A 13553-nucleotide genomic window follows, 5' to 3' on the forward strand; every position below is an offset into this window, starting at 1 on the left:
CTGTTGCACCGGCTAGAGGGGCTGGGAGTCAGAGGCACCGTTTTACGGTGGTTTGGCTCCTACCTCTCTGGTCGGACGCAACGTGTGTTGACAGGGGAGCAGAGTTCGACCCGGAGGCCACTCACATGTGGAGTGCCACAGGGATCGGTGCTCTCGCCTCTCCTGTTCAACACATATATGAAACCGCTGGGCGAGATCATCCGTGGTTTTGGAGTGGGATATCATCTGTATGCTGATGATACTCAGCTATACATTTCCACTCCGAACCACCCCAATGAGGCCGTCGAAATGATGTCCCGGTGTCTGAAGGCCGTACGGGTCTGGATGGATGGCAACCGACTAAAACTCAACCCTTCCAAGACGGAGTGGCTGTGGCTTCCGGCCTCCCGGTTCAACCAGGTGCTTCCATCCCTGGCCATCGGGGGCGTCCAACTAGCCCCCATGGAACAGGTGCGCAATTTGGGCGTCCTCCTGGATGCCCGGCTGTCCATGGATAACCATGTAACAGCCGTGGCAAGGGGGGCGTTCCATCAGGTTCGCCTGATGCGCCAATTGCGCCCCTTATTGGACCGGGATGCCCTACGCACAGTCACCCATGCGCTAGTGACGTCTCGCCTGGATTACTGCAATGCTCTCTACATGGGGCTTCCCTTGAGATGCACTCGGAGACTACAGTTGGTCCAGAACGCGGCCGCGCGGGTGATTATGGGGAGGACTAGATACTCCCCTGTAACACCTCTCCTGCGCGAGCTGCACTGGCTTCCTGTGGTCTACCGAGTGCGTTTCAAGGTTTTGATTATGATCTTTAAAGCGCTCCATGGCACAGGGCCTAGTTATATGCAGGATCGCATCCTGCCTCACACATCCCTACGACCAATTCGCTCACACAGAGAGGGACTTCTCCGGGTGCCGTCCGCCAAACAGTGCCGGGGGGCGACACCCAGGAGCAGAGCCTTCTCTGTGGTGGGCCCAGCCCTGTGGAATGACCTCCCCCGTGACATCAGGATTACTTCCGATCTCCGCTCCTTCCGTGTACAGCTGAAGACCCACCTCTTTCAATTATCTGGCCTGGCTCAATCGTAATTATTCTTATTCCTCCTAACTGGTTTTAAATTGTATTTTAAACGTTAAATTTTAATTCTATATGGGGTTTTTATAATTGGGGTATCTTAATGCGGGTTTTTTAACTGTCTATATGATGTAAATTGTCTACCTCCTCCGAGTTCGAGTCCGTGTTTGTGTATCTGTATGTATGTTCTGTATGTACGCCTATGTGTTTTTATATATTTTCTGTGTTTTATATGCCCCATTGTACGCCGCCCCGAGTCCTACTTGGAAAGGGAGCGGCTAATAAATTCAAACTTATTATTATAAAGCTTGGGTTGTAGCTTTAATCATGTTTATTCAGAAGAAAATTCAATTTATGTTGAAATAGTTACCTACTATTAAGTAGATAGCTATCTTGTAGTATTGGAAATGACTCGTGTGAACTTTGCTTTTCAGTATTCAGGTTTAAATCATGCTCCTTTTTTACTGGTCCATTTTTATTTGCTTTTGCTCATTAAACTGTTCAATTCCATCAAATATGAAAAATCATGCACTAATATTTTTCTTATTTAAGGGATTAATGATTCAACGAAAATTGATTCAGTGGAGGTTGCAAGTCTTCTAATTAGAAATCCAGAAACACCAATAAAAGAAGATCATCTGATCCCAACTCCATTGGCTCCAGCTATTGCTTTTCCATTGGCAAATCCTCCAGTCGCTCCTCAGCCAAAAGGAGATGTATGTTCTGTCATGGTAAATGGATACATAGAGTAACACATAAAGTGAGAAATTGTATCTCTAGTTTGAAATATTCTTAGGAGCTACCAATAAGATAATATTAAATTATAGATAGTAGATGTACAAGACAGAAAAAATGTTCATTTCAGAAGTTTCCCAACATTTACTTTCAATCTTGTAATTTCTTCTATTTGCTAAAGAGTAATGAAGACGTTGAATCCAGACAGGAAGTAAATTGTGACTTGTAGTTAAAATAATGGATTTCACTTCACAGAATTTGAATTGACTATGAATTTAGTTCTCTCATCCCCCAGGTAGACCAACGATACAATTTTTTAAAATGTTTATGAAAAATCACCTGGAAGACAGCTGAACAGGCCTTTCATGAAACTGATCAGTTTAAATTCTCTTCTTAGCCTGCCAGAAATCCTTTTCCTTGATTAAAATTTAGTTGAAAGCCTGGGAAAACTAAACTCCTGCCAATGCTGCAAAGTTCAACGGAAACCCTAAGTTAAACATCAAAATTCGTAATAAATATTCATAGTAGCTAAGTTTAATATTTAATTGCAATTGACTATTTCTGACTTTATTCTTCTTGATTAAGAAACTAGAAATTGGAATTTAATTGGTCATCTTTACTAGTAGAGAGATACGATACCTGTTGTGGCCCAGCAGGATCTGGTTGAGCTGCTGATGGACTTGGATAGCGAGGAACCATATGAGTCTGCCCTGGACGATGTGGAGGACCCTATGCAGGGTTCAGACTCAGAGCAGGAACCACAGAGGCTGGTTCGCCACCAGAAGGCGCCTGAGGCATGGAGCAGTGGGGAGGATCAAAAGCAGTTTGTCCCTGATGCTAGATTGAGAAGGGCTGAGAAAAGGAAGCAGCAACTCTGTAGGCAGACTCACAGAAGATAATTAAGCACAGGTGGTTGTGGATTGGCCCCTCCCAAGAGGGATTATAGGTGAAGTGTTGGGAGGAGACATTTGCAGGAAACAACCGTTCGAATTAGTAGTTAAGAAAATCTATGTATTCTAGCCGTGTCTGCTCATTTGGACTACCTGTGTTACTTCATTCGAATTATCTGGGTTGCTCTATTGAACATGAGTAGTCTGAGCCCTCAGCCAAAGGATTCGTTATCTCAGTAATTAAACAGTGGTAAACAGCCAAGCCTGTGTTATGGTTTATTCACAGGCGTGGAGAGGGGGGGTCAGAACAGATACCTACATGCATGCCTTTAGAATCATCTAGAGCAGAGGTGTCAAACTTGCAGCATCATGTTGTTGTCATGTGATGTATTGCAACTTCCCCCCCTTTGCTAAAAGTGGGGTGGCCAGCACTTGACGCATCTGGCCTGCAGGCCCCTAGTTTGACACCTTGATCTAGACAATTGTGGCAGAAGCAAGCAAAGATAGTCCCAATAATAATAGGTGCTTTGGGTGCAATCCCAAAACAACTGAAACATCACTTTAACATCATTGGTATTGACAAATTCACCATCAGTCAATTGCAAAAGGCAACTTTACTCGGAACAGCTTACATCCTGCAATAATATCTGTAACACCATGAAATATCCACATCTGCGTATCCCAGGTTAGGTTACAGATTAACAGAGTTGGAAGGGACCTTGTAGGTCATCTAGTTCTACTAGTCATTGGACAGGATTCAGTAGGTAGACCATAGTGCCAAATCCAGTCTGAACATCTGTCTGACTGTATGATGAACAAAATCATTATTATTCATTAAACATGAAACTCAAGTCAACTGAACATTTAAAAATGTGTCATAAATACCATTGATTGGTGGTAAAGGTTGATATGGGTTGCTGCCAGCGTCCTAGGTATCAACCAAGTATCTTCTTAAAATATATGATGTTCCAAGTAGCGCAGTTTTTTGCAGCTCTGCTGGTGTTATTGCAGGAAGCTGCAATTTGTTTATGCATTTTGTAAAATTCCTGGACATGGTACCAAGTGCCCAGATGACAATGGGTATCACTGTTACATATTTTATCCATAGCTGTGTTGTTTTAATGGCCAGGTCGCCATATTTCGTGATTTTTTCCAGTTATTTTTCTTCGACTCTGACATCTCCTGGTGTAGCAATATCAATAAACGGTACACTTCGGCCCCCAACCACTGTGACATCTTGACCATTATTGTTGTTGTTATTGTTATTTCCTCCTCTATTCATTAAACATGAAACTCAGTCAACTGAACATTTAAAAATGTATCACAAATTATTGTTATTGTTATAATTATTATATACTAAATAGTGGCAGTGTATTACTGTAATAAATGATAGTGTAGTAGCACTGCAATATGTGAAAAGGGGGACTTGATAACCTGCTTCTTAAAGGACTGGAACTGTAGTCATGATAATTTAAGTTTGATAACTTAGTCTAAACTTATGTAAGATGGCTTGCTAAATATATGCAATAATTTTTTATGTAAGAAGATATTTTTAATTAGAATGCATCCTATTCACCCTTTAGTTTTTTTCCTTTGTTTTATATTCAGATCACTAAAATTGACCAAAAGGACTATGAAGAACCAACAAAAATGCACAGATTTCAGCTCTCTTCTCTTAATCCTCAGGAACGAATTAATTATTATCAGCTAATTGAAGAACTAGGTAGGTGATTCAAAGACTTTTTGGAGTGTTGTATCCTGATTCTCATAGAGAGATGTTGAGTCATGTTTCTTTTGAACTGCTTGAACTACTGAATAATTCTTAAATTCCTAAATTTGCTTTTCCTACAAAAGGAATTCTGATTTAAAATAACAATACAAAAATATATTCCTTAGGGGGAGTGGTGTTGGAGAAGCAATGCTTTGATTCAAGCTGCACACATACAATTGTGGGACAGCCTCTTCGCAATGAGAAATTCTTGGCATCAATGGCAGCAGGAAAATGGGTGCTTCATCGTTCCTATTTGGAAGCATGCAGAGCAGCACACAGCTTTGTAAAGGTATTAACATTATTAAGACCATTTAAAATTCATTAATATTTTAATGTAATTTACACTCTAGACCAGTGATGGTGAACCTTTTAGAGATCGAGTGCCAAACTGCAACCCAAAACCCACTTATTTATCACAAAGTGACAACGCGGTTTTAGTTTAGAAAAAACAACTCATACATTAACATATTTTGTCTTAAAAGAAAACCCCAAAACAGAGCTTTCAATGATACAAACAACTTTTGATATTTACAATTTTGGGCCCATCTCAACCATAATTTTATTTAATTATTTTTTAACATTTCTGAACTGTCCATCTCCCTCAAAGAGGGAATCTTGCAGATGGCAGCTCTGTCCCCAAATACATTTGGGCAACATTAATAGAGGATTTGAATCCTAAAATCAAACACAGGTTTCCCATTCATCTTTCTAGCAAGTGTATGTCCCACTTCATCTATTCTTAGACACCAAGCATTCCTGGTTGCAATGCTCCGTCTAATTGTGGACTGTCAAATACGTCTGTTGCGTTACACAATCAGACAAATATTTTCAGATCCATTTACACATGGGCTAACAATGGCTAACATCCCTATCAATTTAACCACTTGATTGAGAATTTATTGATTTAGGGACGATTTACAGCAATTAAAAGCTATTGTGTTTATTAGCCCTTTTGGCAAAAAGAGTCTTAATTGTAAGTACTAGCACCATTGGAATATATCTTGGGTTTCTTTGGAGAGGGTGAGGAATTTTTTCTATCCTCATTTCTATTTTGTTTTATATTATTTTAAAACAACATTCAACATTTGTTTTAAACTCTACAAATTACCCAGTCATTGATAACTGAAGTAATCCATCCATCCTCCTTTTTTCAGAGACTAAATTATGATTCTAATACTTAGTTTGTACAACATGCTGGGCACATAAAAGACTCTATTAGGCAAGTTGTGTTAACAGCTTCATCAAAGCTCTCTGAAGGAACACAACCTACCACAAATCCTATTGTGCCTTAGTATGATCCCAGTCTAGAACTTCATCAATGAATATGTTTAATGACATGTTCATGCAACCTATGTCATATTTTGCACTGTTTTGCTCAAAATGGTCAACTTTGTTGACTTTACCAAGCCAAAAAATCCCTTTATGATTTAGAGTGCTATATGGATGAGGCTTGTACGTATCATGATTCAGGTGGTTACTTTCCCTTAGTAGCCAAATTAAGACAGTTAATTCAGGTCCCGGCCAAGCAAGGGCTGTCTATGGCACTGCCTGATGGGCCTGTGACTTCGGTGCTACCCATCCGCCGCGGAGAAAGGTTCTAGTTCTTTCTAACCAAGCGCTTCACATTAGACTTTCCTTGCTTCTTTTCCTCCGGGGGTGAAGCTCGAGAAGGGGATTGGGGAAGCCTCTGTGGGAACATGGGGCAGCTTAGTGGGTGGGGTCCTCACCCTGGCAAAGTGTGAGGACCCAAAGTGCGAGGACAAAGTGAAGGGGGGGAGAGAAGAGGACTCCAGCTCCATCAGGCTCTTCTCCCCCCGCCCTTTTTCCCAGGGCGAGAACCTCGCCCCCAAGCTACCCCGCGAGATGCCTGATCCCACCAGGGCTGCCTCAATTGTCGAACTCTGATGAACTCTGTGCTGGGGCGATGTCACACATGCCCACAGAGAGGGCTCTGAGTGCCCCTTCTGGCAGACGTGCCATAGGGTTGCCACCACTGCTCTAGAACATAATGTCCCAATATCTATTTCATGGTAAATAAATATTTATCTGAATCCAACCAATGTATAATATATACATATATATAGGCATAGATATTCCCAAGATTACCTGTTGACTTTTGGAGACAATATAAACCTATCTCTCTTAGTGTCTTAAGAAGGCAGGAAATCACAGGATGCAAAGTCATTGATAAATAGGCTTTTTCCAGTATGTCCTTTCAGTTATTTTCCTTACCTTCCTTAGTACACACTTTACATAAACACTCTTCAACAAATATATCCTAATTAAGAATATTTCTCCTGTCTACTTGTCTATGGAGATTCCCAGTCATGCAGGTCATGGTTGTCCCAAAGGTGTTTTTTCAAAAGGCAACTGGAGTTTGTTTTTCCTTGAAGACATTTTGCTTCTCACCAAGCAGCTTCTTCAGTTCCGACTGAATGGTGGAGGATGGAAGGATTTATATTGCTTGCAGTCGTCTGGTCATTAGCGCTCTTTGAGAGTTGTTGAGACCACTTGGAGGTTTATCTCTGCCTTCATGGTCACCTAAATAGTGCAAATGGGTGTGGAATGTTCTTGGAACTGCTCAAAGGACTGTGATGTAAACAGGAGATAGGTAATGTCATATCCCTCCCTCTTTATTGAGAGAGGGTTATTCAATCTTAATGTAGATGTCTCTTTCAAACCAGCAGTCCTGTCTATCCAGAATGTGGACTTTGCTCTTTTCAAAAGAGTGACCTTTCTCTTTCAAATGGGACTGCTGAATGTTGTCCTGATGGGATTGTTCTCTTACGTTGTGCCATGCATTTGTGAAGTGGTTGTTTTGTTTCTCCAAAGTACAAATAGGTACATGTCTCACTGCATTGTACTGCATATATCGCATTGCTCAGTCACGTCTGGGTATTTTATCCTTAGGGTGGACAAGCTTCTGCCTTAGTGTATTTTGGGGTTTAGTGTGTGTGTGTGTATGTATATATGTATATATGTATACACACACACACACACACGTATGTGTATGTATGTGTGTGTGTGTGTATATATATATATATATATATATATATATATATATATATATATATATATATATATATATATATATATATATATATATATATATATACACATACATACATACATACATACATACATACATACATATACATACATACATACTGAAAAAGCTTCTTGCATGAGAAGCAAAACATCTAAAAGGAAAAACAAAGTCCAGTTGCTTTTTGAAAAAGTACTTTTGGGATTCCTGTCTACTTCTTTGCACAATTTCAGCCCATAAACAGAACAATAAAGAATTAAGCGGAACTGCTGAAAGGACTGAAATGCCGTGGGCTGCTATCTTTGTTAAACTGCAGCAGGGGTGTCAAACTCAATTTCATAGAGGGCCACATCAGCATTGTGTTTGACCTCTGGGTGTGTGGCCCGGGAGGAGTTGTGGTCAGCTTGATATCTTATTTATTTATTTATTAATCCAATTTATATGCCGCACCCTCTCCACCAAGGGACTCGGGGCGGCGTACAATTTATTACACAACAAATAAATAACAAGGAGGAGATATAAAAAGCAATGTACAACACATAATAAATAAATAATCAATTAATTAAGAACAGCAAAATGCAATTAAAAAAAATTAAAATACCCAGAGTCAAACTTAATTTAAAATTTTATCCAGAGGGATTAGAAAGTAGCTATAATTCAGGCCAGGCCTGCTAGTTGGAACAGGTGGGTCTTGAGTTTCGTGCGGAAGGAGCGGAGATCGGTTGCTGTCCTAATGTCGGGGGGGAGGTCATTCCAGAGGGCTGGGCCCATCACAGAGAAGGCCCTGCCCCTCGGCGCCGCCCTCTGGCATTGCTTGGTGGACAGCACCCGGAGAAGTCCCTCCCTGTGAGAGCGAATTGGTCGCAGGGATGTACAGGGCAGGATACGATCCCGCAAGTAGCTAGGTCCTATGCCATGGAGCGCTTTAAATATAGTGATCAACACCTTGAAACGCACCCGAAAGACTACAGGGAGCCAGTGCAGCTCGCGCAGGAGAGGTGTCACATGGGAGTACCTCGTACTCCCCATCACTGCCCGCGCGGCCGCATTCTGGACCAACTGCAGTCCTCGGGTGCATCTCAAAGGAAGCCCCATGTAAAGAGCATTACAGTAATCCAGACGAGACGTCACCAGCGTGACTGTGCGAAGGGCATCGCGGTCCAATAGGGGGCGCAATTGGCGCACCAGGCGAACCTGGTGGAACGCCCCCCTTGCCACGGCTGCCACATGGTCATCCATAGACAGCCGGGCATCTAGGAGGACGCCCAAGTTGCGCGCCCGTTCCACGAGGGCCAGTTGGTCGCCCCCAATGGCCAGTGATGGAGTCAGCTGATTGAACCGAGAGGCCGGTAGCCACAGCCACTCCGTCTTGGAGGGGTTGAGTTTAAGTCTGTTGTCTCCCATCCAGACCCGTACGGCTTCCAGACACCGGGACATCACGTCAACGGCCTCGTTGGGGTGGTTCGGGGTGGAAATGTACAGCTGAGTATCATCAGCGTACAGATGGTATCCCACCCCAAAGCCACGGATGATCTCACCCAGCGGTTTCATATATGTGTTGAACAGGAGAGGCGAGAGGACCGACCCCTGTGGCACCCCACAAGTGAGTGGCCTCAGGGTCGACCGCTGCTCCCCTGCCAACACACATTGCGTCCGGTCGGAGGGGTAGGAGCAGAACCACTGTAAAACGGTGCCCCTTACTCCCAGCCCCTCCAGCCGGCGCAATAGGATACCATGGTCGATGGTATCGAAAGCCGCTGAGAGGTCTAACAGAACCAGGATAGAGGAACAACCCCTATCCTTGGCTCTCCAGAGATCATCAACCAACACGACCAAGGCCGTCTCTGTGCTGTGCCCGGGTCGGAAACCGGACTGGCGCGGGTCTAGATAGTTTCCTCCAGGTGGCGTGGGAACTGCGTAGCCACCACACTCTCTACAACCTTCGCTAAAAAGGGAAGGTTGGAGACCGGACGATAATTAGCTAGCTCAGTTGGGTCCAGCGAAGGCTTCTTGAGTAAGGGCCTCACAACCGCCTCTTTCAAGGCGGCTGGTAGGAACCCCTCACTCATGTCTGGGGGCATCTGTGGTGGCCAAGTGCTAAGACAAAACTTTCCTCAGACCCTCCCTCACTCTCATTATAATATCCTTCCTTTCCTTTTTTCTTTCCTCGTCATTCTCCTTTCCTTATTTTTCCTTCCTTGCTCTCTTCCTATCTTCCATTCTTTTTCTTTGTTTTCCTATTTCCCTTTCTCCTTTCCTGTCCCTTTTTGGATACTCAAATGCAAATAAGGAAACATTTCTCGTTTTGTTTTGTTTTTAGTTTGTTTTGCTGGCTCCCCGCCAGTGAAAATGGAGCCCGGGGGGATCATGTGTGGGGCCCCCCTGTGTCCCATTTTTTGCCGCAACAGCCTCCTTCAGCCCTCTGCAACAAAAATGGAGCTCCAGGAGGGCCGCCCATGCCACACCAACATCCCCCGAGCTCTCCCCGTTTTCGCTGGCAGAGGGTTGCAGGAGACTGTCACGGCCAAACACAGGCATGGGAGGGCTGAGCTCTGTTTTTGCTGGCAAAGGGCCAGTCCTTTGCTGTTTCCAGGATAGCCCCACAGATCAGATCTAAGCATCACAGGCCTTGAGTTTGACACCCCTGAACTACAGAGTTAGCCATATTGCAACTGATCTCTTAATAAAGGTAGTAGGATTTCCACGGCTCATTGTGATCTCATCTAAAGCTGATAGTGTGTAACAGCATGGTTGGTCATTTAAAACTGATAAATTCTAAACTAGCAAGAGTACCGTAGTTTTTTACAGTACATCTAAGACTTTGGGATTTTTTAAACCCTGCTTGTCTCAATGTATCCATTCACCCAAGTGAATTCTGTCTTTTTCTGACTCTTTTTAAATCTTTGAAATAGTACAGGTCTCAATAGACTTGAGCAGTATATCCTTTACTTCTGTTGGGATGTAACATTAATGCCCTGACCAGCATCCTATTCAGAATCCCACTGCTGAATGAAGTGGGAAAGGAAGCATGTTTTGCAGCACTTCATCGTCTGTTATTCTGGAGGGGTGCGTAAAACTAGCAAGTGATTGGGAGGGAGGAAAGCAATTGAACAAATTCCCTATGTGTGATTCCATTTCTTTCTCTAAACTTAAGGAAAGGTGCTAAATTAAAATCCATTACCTTTCATTTTCATTAGATACAAACAGATCAAATTTCAGTGGAAGGTTTGTTAGGAATGATAGATGGATGTGGTTGCATAAAAATTGCTATATCTATATTATGAATGTGAGTAGCAAGTTGTCTGAAGAGAGATCTAATAAGTATAAATCTGAATTAGAATTTTTGTCAAATGAAGTATGCTTTCTGAAATTCTGAAGTCTTATTGAAATTTGCTTGAAATGTGAAGCAGGAAGAGAGTTCCTTTTCCAAGAAAGTTAAAATAATATTGGATTTGGCTATCGCATGAATACAAGTAGTCCTCAACTTACAACAGTTCATTTAGTGACCATTCAAAGTTACAACAGCACTGAAAAAAGTGATTTAGACTATTTTTCAGTTTCAATCATTGCAGCATCCCCATGGTCATGTGATCAAAATTTGAATGTTGGCAACCAGTTCATATTTATGACCATTACTGTGTTCCAAGGTCATGTGATCCCATTTTGCAACCTTCTGATCAGCAAAGTCAATGGGGAAGCTAGATTTGCTTACCAACCAGGTTACTAACTTATCAACTGCAGTGATTCACTTAACAACTGTGGCAAGCAAGTTTGTAAAATGGAGCAAGACTCATTTAATAAATTTTTCACTTAACAAAAATTTTAGGCTCAATTGTGGTCATAAGTTGAGGACTACCTGTACTGAAATTTTTTTTAATAGATTGAGCTTTAAAAAAATTTACTATTCTGTCCAGTTTCACATGACAATGATTTGTCTTAAGATTTTATTTGAAATTTCCTTTAAACTTGAAGAATTAAATACGTCATCTTTGAGTTAGAAAGATAATGGTGCCTGCCATTACAGGATTCGTTGGAGTGAATCACATAAAATGAACACAATCATTCCCTGCATTTGCCCATGCATTCGCTAATCGAATGCGCAGGTCATTAAGTGCACCTGAGGTATCTCAGTTGGGGAAGGCCTGGAGGGGGCAGGAATGGAACAGTCCACTTGCTTCAGACCACCCAATGCCTCCCCTGACCCACGGACATATCTCATGCTTCCTCCCCTGGGGTCCCCACAATTGTTCCCCCTCCCATTCTGCTGCACCAGATCACTTACCTTGTGAAGATCAATCAAGCTGTCTACTCTCCAGCTTCTTTGCCGCAGTTGTTTGCCTACAGTCTTGGCGCGAAAAGCATTTACAAGATGATGAGACTTTGGAGCAGCAAAAACACTTTGCTTCAAGCCTCCCATCAGCTTGAAAACACTTTTCATGCTGAGATTGGAAGCTTCTGGAGCCTATGATCTCACACTACTTTAGCCAGGGCAAATGTTGCAGTGCCCTTGTGGTCATTCTTAAGGATAAAAAACAGCTGCGGTGTTGCAACATTCATAACTTCGGGACTGTGTCCTAAGAACTGGAGGGGTTATGTTGTAACTTCTAATAGTCACTAAGTGAACTGTCGTAACTGGAGGATTACCTGTATCATTATAGGAGGAAGATTATGAGTGGGGAAGCGACTCTATACTTAGTGTACTGACCGGAATCAATATAGTTCAGAAGAAGTTAGCAGTTGCAGCAATGAGATGGAGAAAGACAATACAACAATGGAGAGAGCAAAACAGCTCTGCTGAGGTATTTGCACACAAACATCATGAGTTGTAACGTGGACAGAGGTATATTTCATCTAATAGAAATATTATTCCACTTTAATTTACTCAAATTACTTTTTTATTGATGGATAGCCCATGAATTTATGAAAATGCTGCCAATAAAACTGCAGGAACTAGTCCACATAGTCACTAGGGATCAATACTGACTCAAAGACACAACATTGAAAACACCTTATTATATAGTGGTTAAATGAATGCCCAAATGAGAGATTTAAGAAACATGATTTTTAACTTTGATTGGAATCCTGTGGTTTCCTATCATTCTGTTTGTGCGGTTTCCTCTGTGTAATTTTCCGTTTCTCAGACCACTCATGTATCTAAATTAGGAAAATTTGATAGTAATTCATTGCCAAATGATGTTTAAGTCACTAAGTTTCTTATGAGCTTTATTACTTTATTATATTCAGTGAAACAGAGAGCTGAAGGAATCTGTGAGTTAATGAACATTTTTGGACTTACCATATTTTTTGGTGCATAGCATAGTTGTTCAAGGCTCTGGAAATCGCCACTGCCCATTACTGGTGCGCCCCCTCACTGCTTCCATGCCCCCCATTTTTGGTCTCCAAGTATGCTTCCGCGCACCCTATTTTCAGTCCGTTCCAGGTGGTGGGGATCACCACTGCTGCCTATCCTTGCCATATGGGGCAGGGCGAAAATCGGACATGTAGAGGCCAAAGATGGGGCACGTGGAGCCTGCAATATGTGGCAGCGGTGATGGGTAGCAGCGGCGATGGGTGTTGGCAATCCCCAGTCTCAAACAGTTGATAGGCAGTATTCCGGGAGGCAGATCCAACCGCCAATCAGCTGCTCATGCTAAACCAGGCTGTTCTGAAGCTCACCAGGCTGTTTGCTGTTTACTGCAAGGAGGCAAATTGCTGGGAGGCAGAGGCAGATTTTTTTTTCTTGTTTTCCTCTCCAAAAGCTAGGTGCATCTTATAATCCACAGCGTCTTCTGGTCCAAAAAATACGGTACTCCAGAGTTTGCTGTCCATGATTTGAAAGACTCAGTTCACAATCTTTCAGTTGAGAGACACTTTTTATGTGTGTGTGACCAATTTGAGTACATATTCAGATAACTCTATTCTCGCAACATGTACTGAAACACGGAAGGGCTATAGATGTAATTCATTTTATTTCCTTTTTGTGTTCGAAGTAACAGAAAGGTTTTGACTTGTTATTTGTGGGTGGTGGTATTGCTAAAGTCT

The 13553-nt window shown here is 42.4% G+C and overlaps 1 protein-coding gene across 3 annotated transcripts in view; it reads left to right on the top strand.

The window, feature by feature from the left end:
* The window catches only part of TOPBP1 (DNA topoisomerase II binding protein 1), an 80225-nt gene that overhangs the window by 60706 nt on the left and 5966 nt on the right, over positions 1-13553 (top strand). The window contains exons 22-25 of one of the 3 annotated variants that reach the window (XM_081971285.1): positions 1622-1800; positions 4303-4417; positions 4591-4754; positions 12170-12310. In XM_081971285.1, coding sequence (XP_081827411.1) covers positions 1622-1800; positions 4303-4417; positions 4591-4754; positions 12170-12310 — 599 coding nt within the window. The remainder of the gene's footprint in view (positions 1-1621; positions 1801-4302; positions 4418-4590; positions 4755-12169; positions 12311-13553) is intronic. The other 2 variants (XM_081971286.1, XM_081971287.1) reach the window with 2 other exon arrangements.

Source organism: Natrix helvetica (genome assembly GCF_964273705.1).
Source record: "Natrix helvetica genome assembly, chromosome: Z".
Taxonomy (NCBI): Eukaryota; Metazoa; Chordata; class Lepidosauria; order Squamata; family Natricidae; genus Natrix; species Natrix helvetica.